At 43.0% G+C, this 10,626-nt stretch overlaps 1 protein-coding gene across 1 annotated transcript in view; it reads left to right on the top strand.

Moving 5' to 3' along the window:
* The first annotated feature begins 392 nt into the window (after window positions 1-392).
* Window positions 393-10,626, top strand: part of Micu2 (mitochondrial calcium uptake 2) — an 88,011-nt gene continuing 77,777 nt past the window's right edge. Inside the window, exon 1 of the mRNA XM_075949775.1 lies at window positions 393-624. Coding sequence (XP_075805890.1) covers window positions 415-624 — 210 coding nt within the window. The 5' untranslated portion in view covers window positions 393-414. The remainder of the gene's footprint in view (window positions 625-10,626) is intronic.

Below are 10,626 nucleotides of genomic sequence, written 5' to 3'. Positions count from 1 at the left end.
TCCCTTCCTTTTTAAATTTTAATTGTATTCTTATCAGGGAGGTGTCAGAGGCCAGAAGAGGGCGCAGGATCCCCGGAGCAGGAGTTACACGTGGCTTTAAGTGTAGGAATCGAACCGTGGACCTCTGGGAGGGCAGCAAGTCCTCTTAGCCCCGACCCATCCCTCCAGCCCTATCTTGGACAACGGTGGTACCTCCAACTTGTTTGGTCAATTTTCCAATTAACTCAGCAATCTGACACCAGAGGGGACGGTCACTCCCGACCGCTCTTAAACGTCGAGGAGGCAGCCACACCTAGCTCACACGCGGAGAGCACGGGTGGAAGCCGCTGAGATCTCGCGAGAGTCAAGGCCCTCGTGACTTCTCAGGCACCAGGAGGTGGGGGCGGAGCACGGCGCTCAAGCGCTTCCGCAAAGATGGCGGCGGCTGCGGGGAGAAGCGCTCGGCTGGCGGCTTGGGGCGGCAGGCTGCGGCGCGTGCTCGCGGCCGGACGACAAGCCGTCCCGCGTGCCGGCCCCGTGGCAGCGGCTGTGGCCGGCGTGGCCCTGGCAGGGGCAGGAGCGGCGTGGCACCACGGCCGCGTGAAAGCCGCTGCGCGCGAGGGCAGCCTGACGGTGCTGGCGCAGGTACAGCCCCGCCCTCGGACGCCCCTGGGAGGGAGGCGCGGGAGACCCCAGGCCGCTGCGCGTGCCCGGAGAGCCGGGGAGGCGGGCGGCTGGAGGTGGGGGACGCGGGTGGGCGTGGCTCGGGGCCGGCGTCTGCGGGAGAAGGGGCGAGCTGGTCTGCGGGCGCTGTGTGTCCCCGGCCTCCCCGGGAGGGACATCTGGTAGCCTCCCTAGCGAAAGGCTTCCCTGGTCGCTGCTTTGTACGGAGCGGTGGAGTCGTCCTGTTAGGTGACTTTTCCAGTCATGAAAATATCAGTTATAAAAGTTAAAACAGTTGGTGGTTGTAGATTCTCTATGTTCTAATGACGACTATTACATGAGCCTTAAGCGTTGATGTTTTAGTGGACCCCCGTCTACTCAGTGAAACTGGTTTTCTTAAAACCTGGGCTGTTAGGGTGCTAGTGTTTAGTGCCCTATTTCAAGGTAAATATTGCCGTGTGAAAACTCAGGGAAATTTGGAAGTACTACCTCAAATAGGGAGAGACGTTTCAGTGTTTGGTTTTCACTTTCTTAGAATTAAAGGTAGTACTTTATTTTCCTTATATGTTAGGTTTCTATTATCCAGGTCTAATGGAAAACTCAAGAAACAATACAGCAAAAAGAAAAGCAAACCTTTCGGACTAAAGGTTGGTAAATGTTGGTAGTATGAAGATAAATATAGTTTATGCATGTGTTGGCACCAGTCTCGCACCACATCTGATTGGAGAGGCAGAGAGAACTTCTCATGCAATGTAGCCTTCTGGTTAAGTTTTCCTAAGGTTTATTTTTATTTTATGTGTATGAGTATTTCGTCTGCATGTATGTATATACACTGCAGGCAGGCCTGGTGCCCAGTTGCCAGAAGAGGGTATCGGCCCCTGGAACTGGAGTGACAGGTGGTTCCAAACCACCACGTGAGTGCTGGGAACCGAACCCAGGCCTCTACAAAAGCAGCAGGTGTTCTTAACCATCTTATGCCAGACAAATTTATTTTTCATTGTTGGTTTTTCTGCTTGCATATTCAATTTCATCCTATTCAGAACCTCAGATTAATTTTCCACGCGATGTTATTTTGACTTAGAAACTACTAATGCCTTGAATAATAAATTTACTTTTTTTCCCCCTGTTGCTGAGTTTCCCATATACTACGCAGGTAAGGTCTGTTGACACAAGCTCGGTCTGCTCCTTGGATGAATAGAAAATGAGTTTTTATGCTTTTACTCCCAGGGTGGAATTCCTTCCTCTAGTGCACTCGGTGTAGCTCTGGCTTGAACGTTCTTCCTCTAAGGCAGTGATTGGAATGTGTTTTCCAAGGGGGACCTGTTAACCCTTCCCCACCGTTTGGGGCACATGTGTGCATACAGTTTTATTTTGTGTTTATTCTACTTAGTATCACATGTGGATCTAGTTTAAGAATAACCTTCATTTCCGCTTATCACACTAAATGATGTAAAAAATGGTGAAGTTGTATTAATGACTTCCTATTCTTTTCTGTTTTCTTCCATGATGACCAACAGCTTGAGGTTTGTGTGGGGTCAACAGGAATAAGTGTAGATGTCCAGGTCATGAAGGAACAGACAGGTTGGAACTCTTCTTTCTTTCCCTTCATAATTATTGAAATCCTTTGTACTAAGGATGTGTGACCGCAGAGAGCAGTTTTAATGCTGGCTGCCCATTGGAGGGTCCTACAAGAGCACCCAGCACCCTCCTGCTCTCCTGAAGGGATGAGAAATAAATGCTTCCTGGGACTCCTGGGAATTCATTTGGCTAAAGGAGTGTAGGTAAAGGAACACCTGCTCAGAGATCTACGAGGAAGTTTGACTCAGCAAAGGAGTGAGCTGTGAGCTGGGTGTGTGCAGCGGCCTGGAATGTCATTGATCACCTAAGCCAAATGGCAAGATAAGGACTGTAGTAGCCTTGGCAGGAGTTCTGCAGTTTCGTGGATACCCACCCCCACCCCTACCCCACAGAAAGCGGCTTAGGTAGAAGTTACTTTGTTTTCAGTGGCCTGTGATTAAACTTGTTTAATTAGAAGTACAAACAAGGCACACTAGACCAGCTCCTTAACTGTGGGTGGCACTTTCATGCGGAGGGCCATCCCTGGATGAGGAATTGTTTAAACAAACAAACATAAATACACAGTGAATCCCCAGCACTTGTAGCAGTGCTTGCCTACCTTACAGCATATGACTTCACTGGAGCCTTGTTCTGAACACAGCTTTGGCTCAGATTCCAGACTACTGTGTGTTATGAACTGCAGTATTTTTACTATATGTACAAAGTTTCCTACTCTTACAGAAACGTAGTGGTTTATTAACAGAAAAGAGGCATTCAGTATGTTTCTACCATCATTCCTCGGTGTGTATCAAATTACTATATCTGTAATTGTATTGTATTTAAATACGTAATTTGAAAAATTCGTGTTACTGATTCTTAAAAGTCATTACATGAATTTTGATTTGGGATTAAGACATAACTTCCAACAATTTCTGAAGTGCTCCTAAATGCTTACGAGTCTTTATACATATTGCGTGTTTATTTGATAACTAGAAAAGCAAAGTGCCAGTGAAGCACCCCCCCCCCCAAAATCATTGAAAATGTTCTACGTCCTGCACTGTCAGATCCCCAGCCAGGATTTAAGAAGCACACCTATCTTATTAAGTACTTTTAAACTTTTATTACATTTATTTGTATTGGTGTGTATGGGCTCAAGTGCTCTGCACCTATGGAGGCCAGGGGTGGTGGAGTCTGTTCTGTCCTTCACCGTGTTGAGCTTAGTGATCACACTCAGGTCTTCAGTCTGAGCAGCCAGCTGCTCTACCCACTGAGCCACCTCACAGACCTGTGGTTTTGGTTGTTTGGTTGTTGTTTTTTTTTAATTTTTTTTCATGTGTATGTGTGTGGAGTTTGTGCTTGCGTGTAAACATGTGTATGGGTACAAGTGAAGGGCTGAGGTAATGTCAGGATCTTCCTAGAGCTTTCAGACTTTGGCCCGTCTTGTTAATCAATCAGATTGCTCCAAGAAACCCATGTCTCCCTTTCTGACTGAAATTACAGACAGGCTACCACACCCAGCTGAGGGCATTTATGGATTTGCGTGGGCTCTGGGAACTAAACTGTGGTCCTCTTACTTGCTGCAAGTACTTTTAACAGCTGAGCCATCTTCCCATCTCTACCCCAAAATTTGCTTTCCTCTTTAATAAATGGTAAAAATATATGCATAAAATGGTGGTTGTAAGATAGCTTGATAATTTATTGTTAGTAGATGGTTTATATACCTATTTTACATATCTCTATATCTAGGGTCTTAATTTTAAAAGAAAGTTCAGTGGAAAAAAGGGTCAGGACTGGAAAAGTTTAAGAAGCCAGATGCTAGCATTTTACAGCATGCAGCTCTGTCTTGAACAGGATTATTATTTTCCTGTTATGATTGGTACAGCATCTCAGTATCATTCTGCAATCCCTGTTAAGCCTGCCATCTTATCAAGCTGTATAATATTTGCTTTGCTCTATGGGAAAATGTCAAGGCCTTAGAAAAATGAGTGAATTAAAAACGAGTTACAGAGTTGTCACAGTAATCGGGAAATGGTGGCACCTTAATCGGGACTGGTTGACAAGATAAGCTGTACAGAGTGTGAACTGCTCATCTGTGTAAATGTGGTTATTACAGTTTCAGAATATAGTAAGTACAGCAGGGAACAGTACTGCCTCCTGCCAACGTTTGTAGTAGAACGTGCTTCAGGCCTCATCAGTGGGTGAGGTGCTTCTAAAGTTTGTCCAGTTAAGTAGAATACTGGATACTAGCAGTTTCCCTGGCTTCATTTCAGATTTATTTTGTTTGCTCTTCACTATCTAACTAGTAAAATTATTTGGCCTAACAGCAGACATTATTACATTTCTCTATTCTAAGTAAAAGTGAGGAAGAGTTAGTCCACATTCCTTAGTGTGTACATTCATTGGTGTTTTATTCCCCTTAGAAGGGTTAGTTGCATTTGTATTTATAATTTTGTTTGTTTGTTTGTTTGTTTTGTTTTTCAAAACAGGGTTTCTCTGGGTTGCTTTGGAGACTATCGTGGAACTTGCTCTAGAGTTCTGGCTGGCCTCGAATTCGAATTCACAGAGATTCACCTGCTACTGCCTCCCGAGTGCTGGGATTAAAGGCGTGCAGCACCATTGCCTGGTGTGTGTTTATAAATTCTTACAAACTCCTGCTTCACTAATCAGGTTTTTCTTTTCTTCTCTTTTGGAATTATTTTATATACTTGTTTTGCCTATAGCAGAATGGCCATTTGTCCGTTTCATCTCTGCATTTTGTACATAGGACAGTGATGGAATGAACTGAACTGTGCAGCATAGTAAAGTGGCTTTGGTTTAGCTGGCATTTATAGAAAGGTTAGCCAGCCTGGTCTACAGAGCTAGTTCCAGGACAGGCTCCAAACCACAGAGAAACCCTGTCTCGAAAAACCAAAAAAGAAAAAAAAAGAAAGGTTAGCCAGAAGCATAGAGCAATTCCCATTGTCCCAAATAAACTCAGTTATATTCTTGGAACCCTAGAGACATAGCATGTTCCCAGTAGGAAAAAGTAAAGACAAGACTATACTCTTTTCTTCTGTTTTCAACAAGTATATTATGACTGGCAATAAATGCAATAAATATATAAATAAATTGATATGGCCTTTGTTATAATAATAATTATGTAATAATTTTCTCAAAAGTGTAAAACTTCATCTCTTTTATTTATCCACATGAAATTGAGATTTTAATACTACTAATATTTATATATGTCTCTGTGCAACAAGATTTTTGTCTTTTGCTATTACATTTAGTAAAGCAAATATCAATTTTAAAATTATGTAAAACCAATGATTTTTGCCCATCAAAATCCCAGCAAAATTCTTAAAAAGACCTCGAAAGAATGGTACTCAACTTCATTTGGAAAAGCAAAAAATCCAGGATAGCCAAAACAATCCTATGCAATAAAAGAACTTTTGGAGGCATCACAATCCCTGACTTCAAACTCTACTACAGGGCTACAATACTGAAAACAGCCTATTAGCATAAGAACAGACAGGAGGACCATTGGAACCAAATAGAAGACCCGGATATCAATCCACACATCTTCAAACACCTGATCTTTGATAAAGAAGCAAAAAATACCAAATGGAAAAAAGAAAGCTTATTTAACAAGTGGTGCTGGCATAACTGGATGGCAACATGTAGAAGAATGAAAATAGACCCATATCTATCACTATGCACAAAACTCAGTCCAAATGGATCAAAAACTTCAACATAAAGCCAGCCACACTGAACCTTATAGAAGAGAAAGTGGGAAGTACACTTGAACATTGGCACAGGGAACCACTTCCTAAGTATAACCCCAGCAGCACAGACAAAGAGAAACAATTAATAAATGGGACCTGCTGAAATGAAAAAGCTTCTATAAAGCTAAGGACACGGTCAATAAGACAAAAACAACAGCCTAGAGAATGGGAAAAGATCTTCACTAACCCCACATCAGACAGAATATACAAAAGAACTCAAAAAATTGGACACCAAAAGATCACATAATCCAATTAAAAAAATGGAGTAAAACCTAAACAGAGAACTCTCCACAGAGGAATCTAAAATGGCTAAAAGACACTTAAGGAAATGTTCAACGGCCTTAGCCATCAGAGAAATGCAAATCAAAACAACTCTGAGATTCCATCTTACACCTGTAAGAATGGCCAAGATCAAAAACACTGATGACAACTTATGCTGGAAAGGCTGTGGGGAAAAGGGAACACTTCTGCATTGCTGGTGGGAATGCAAACTGGTACAACCCCTTTGGATGTCAGTGTGGCGATTTCTCAGAAAGTTAGGAAACAATCTTCCTCAAGATCCAATAATACCACTTTTGGGTATATATCCAAAGGATGCTCAATCGTGCCACAAGGACATGTGCTCAACTATGTTCATAGCAGCACTGTTTCTCATAGCCAGAACCTGTAAACAACCTAAATGCCCCTCAATCGAAGAATGGATAAGAAAAATGTGGTACATTTACACAATGGAGTACTACACAGCAGAAAAAACGATAGCTTGAATTTTGCAGGGAAATGGATGGAACTAGAAAACATTATTTTGAGTGAGGTAACCCAGACACAGAAGACAATTATCGCATGTACTCACTCATAGGTGTTTTTTAAACATAAAGCAAAGAAAGCCAGGCTACAAACCACAATCCTAGAAAACTTAGACAACAATGCAGACACTAAGAGAGACTTACATAGATCCAATCTACATGGGAAGTAGAAAGTAGAAAAAGACAAGATCTCCTGAGTAAATTGGGAGCATAGGGACCTTGTGGAAGGGTTGAAGGGGAGAGGAGAGGAGAGGCAGGGAGGGGAGCAGAGAAAAATGTAGAACTCAATAAAAATTTAAAAAAATCAATGATTTCACTCCATCTAAACTGAGAGGCTTCCACTAATAAACCTCAGACCAATTAGATTATTTTTTTATTTAAATAGGCCTGGCATATGGCAAAAGCCATATAGTATATTTTGGTGTTGTATAATGGTTAGATGCTGGGGATTGACAAAATAGCTCTGTGGGTAAAGGAGCATTTGCCAAACCTGACAACCTGAGTTCAGTCCGTAGACCTACATGGTAAAAGGGGAGAACTAACTCTTCCTGCAAGTTGCTCTCTGACCTCCACAGACATGCGCACATTTATGTACACAGCATGAGTCAGCAAGTAAATGGTTTAATTTTTTTGTTAAATGCATGCATTTGTGTAATACTATTCACCTCAGTTGAAGGTTATGGAATAATGTCTGTATCTTTTCAATGCCCTCAAGACTTTTTACGAGAAAGAAACCCAGAAAAGCAACAGGGTCAAAAAATAGCTACCCACCCCTAGGTAAGGAAGAATGGACCCTGAAGGAGGTAAGGTGTTAGGACACATGAAGCTAAATGTTGGCCCCTTTGATGGAGACATGGATATACCACAGCAATATACAGCCTTTTGCTGGTGAAGAAACCTGCCAGCAGGAGTCTGCCATTGTTGGAAAGGGTAAGTGGGCTGAACCTGATCTGTACAGTCCTTCAGCTCCGCAGCATTTCATAAGCAGTATGTGCTGGACTGTGGAGACTGAAAGCTCCTCTAGATTTGCCGTGGAAGCTGCTTGGTAGACTTGGTTGGGAACGCCCTGGTGTGAAGGATGTGCTCCAGAAGGTATGGCCACAGCCTTGTACCTTTGATGTGGGCCTTTGGGCTCCACCTCTGAATAAATAAGACAGACTGGGACGTAGAAACAGATGCCTTTCTATTTCTGGTGTCTTGCAGTATCAGTCCCAGTCCTCTGTTGTCAGGCTAAAGTTGTTCCAGCTGGCAAAGGAGATGAAGTAACAAATTCCAGACCCTGTGTCATGGAGACGACCTAAGAAGAGTGGCTGAGGAGTTGAGAAACAGTACATGGATAGCTGGTACAAAGTGAAGACAGTTCCACCAGGTTTCAAGGGACCAGGAAACAGTTAGTTGACTACTGATAGCAAAGGATTTGATATGTGAACTTCTGGAGAGATGTGAGCAAGTGCCTGTTCACCCTAGACAGCACTGACCAAGGGAAGGGTTCGTCCAGTCCAACCTAGTGAGCTAATAAGTTTGTGTTGCTTAGTAGCAGGAGCATGGGTGATGACAAGATGGCTCTGACACTGAAAAGTCCAACCTTGGCATGGGCATAAACCTCTAAGAAACTGTATAGGTGGAGTCTCCCACTTAACTGGCTTCCTGACTCCTACAAATATACTCTAGCAGCTCCCAAGGCCAGGTACAGCTGGAACCAGACACACATAGCTGAGAGTGTGGGATTAGGTGGGAAGAAGTGACTGGAGTCCTAGGAGAGGGTCTGGTGGTCTTCCTTTCCTGTGAAAGAACTCAGCAGACTCGGTCTTAGGAGAGTCTCAGGTAGTCGCAGCTGCTATGCTTAAGATGGCAGAGGCTGAACTGGAGGGCCTATATTGGAGTGTAGTTGACAGAGCAGGTGTCCTGTTGTCTTAGGGTTCTATTGCTGTCAACAGACACCATGACCATGGCAACTGTTATAAAGGAAAACATTTCATTGGAGTGGCTTACAGTTCAGTCCATCATCATCATGGCAGCATGCAGGCAGACATGGTGCTGGAGAAGGAGCTGAGAGTTCTGCATCTTACAGGTAACCGGAAGTGAACTGAGACACTGGGCAGTATCTTGAGCATGGGAGACCTCAAAGTCTGCCCCCACAGTGACCCTTCCTCCAACAAGGGTACACCTACTCCAACAAAGCCACATCTCCAACAATGCCACTATGAGTTTATGGGAACCAATAGCATTCAAACTACCACACACACCATTAAAGAAAACTAACTGTTGCCAGGCATGGCAGCACACACCTTTAATTCTAGCTCTCAGGAGGCAGAGACAGGCAGATCTCTGTTAGTTCTAGGACGGGATGGTATACTTGGTGAGTCCCAGGATAGCCAGGGCTATGGAGAGAGAGATACTCTGTCTCAGAAGAGAACTGACTCCCCTCTTCCAGCAGCAGTGAGATGCAGCAGCTCCCTCTATGCCCCGTCCCCTCTTACTAGGGTTTCGTCCTGCTTGAGCTTGTATGGCTCTCGTGCACACTACAGCAATTGCTGTGATTTCATATGTACAATTGTCCTCTTGTGTCCTGCAAAAATACTTTTAGGATAGATCTTTGTAAATACTTGGCAGCCATAATAAAATTAATAATAAATATCAACATACCTTAGAAATAATGCATTTGTATGATTTTTGTATCTATGTCCCCTATAATCACCTCCATGACCCATATCTTTAGACATATATTTTGCCTTTCAATATCACCTTATTTTTTACTGTGATTGAGCATTTCAGGGACAAGCTGCAGTAGTGTTTGGAAGCTAGGATTACTCTTGAGTTTTAGTTTCTGTTGGTATCAGTTATTCCCACTAGCTGTCTATCTCCTCCTGCTCATCCTGATTCTACCCATGGAGATGCTGCCCATGCTATTAGTTCGCATTTGCATTTTCTGATAAGAATCAAGTGTCTCTAACAATATTGTTAGTTGTGAAGCTCAGACTGTTCTTATTGTGTGATCTAGCTCACTGTTTAAATATTACTTGTCAGAATACCAAGTAGCTTTTAAAAGATCATTTTTAAAATAGATTTTTTAGAGTATTGTAGCACCTCTATATTTTAACCCATTCAGAAACACCTCCCAACATGCTTTAACGTGTCTGAAACCTGAATACATCTTAGAATAAATCCATTGTGCTTTACAGCTCTGATCAGAGAAGCTTCTTTCCATAGATAGCAGAGACCCTTGACTGGTCCGAGTAACAGACAGTGAAATTCTAAGCCCTATATTGTACAGGTATGCTATACCCCTCCCCCACTCAGGCTGAGGGAGCTTCTCAGAAGACAGGGTCAAAAGATTGTAAGAGCCAGAGATGTGGATAATATCCAAGAAAAAACATTTTCCTGAAACAATGAATTCACAGCAATTGTGACAACATGCACAAGACTTGTGCAAACTTCACAAAAGCAAAAACCCAATGTGGGAGGAGGGGTAGACAAGAAATCCCACCCCTAGTTAGGAGCAGTTTTTAGCTGCTAGATGAGGAGTCAGTTTCCTTTAATCATATGACCCCACTCCAAGTCTAATGGAGCAATACAGACTAGACTTGATGGGGAGAGAAAAACTAAAGCCATACCTCCAATAAGCTACTAACTCTACCTATGCTCCCCTTCCTAATAGCCCAGTCTGCTGTGAACTCATCAGTGGATTCACCCAACCACTTCTCGAAGCCCATCAGCTGAAACCAAGCCTTTAACATGTTTGAAGTACTTCATAGTCACATCACAACCATGCTTACATATAACTGCCTCACTTCCATTCATTTTACTAACAGTGCTTAGAAGAGACTCTGATTTATCGGAGATACTCAACAAATTCTTGT

Source organism: Microtus pennsylvanicus, chromosome 15, assembly GCF_037038515.1.
Source record: "Microtus pennsylvanicus isolate mMicPen1 chromosome 15, mMicPen1.hap1, whole genome shotgun sequence".
Taxonomy (NCBI): domain Eukaryota; kingdom Metazoa; phylum Chordata; class Mammalia; order Rodentia; family Cricetidae; genus Microtus; species Microtus pennsylvanicus.
The sequence above is the reverse complement of the archived record's forward strand: the minus strand, read 5'-3'. Positions and strand labels throughout refer to the sequence as shown.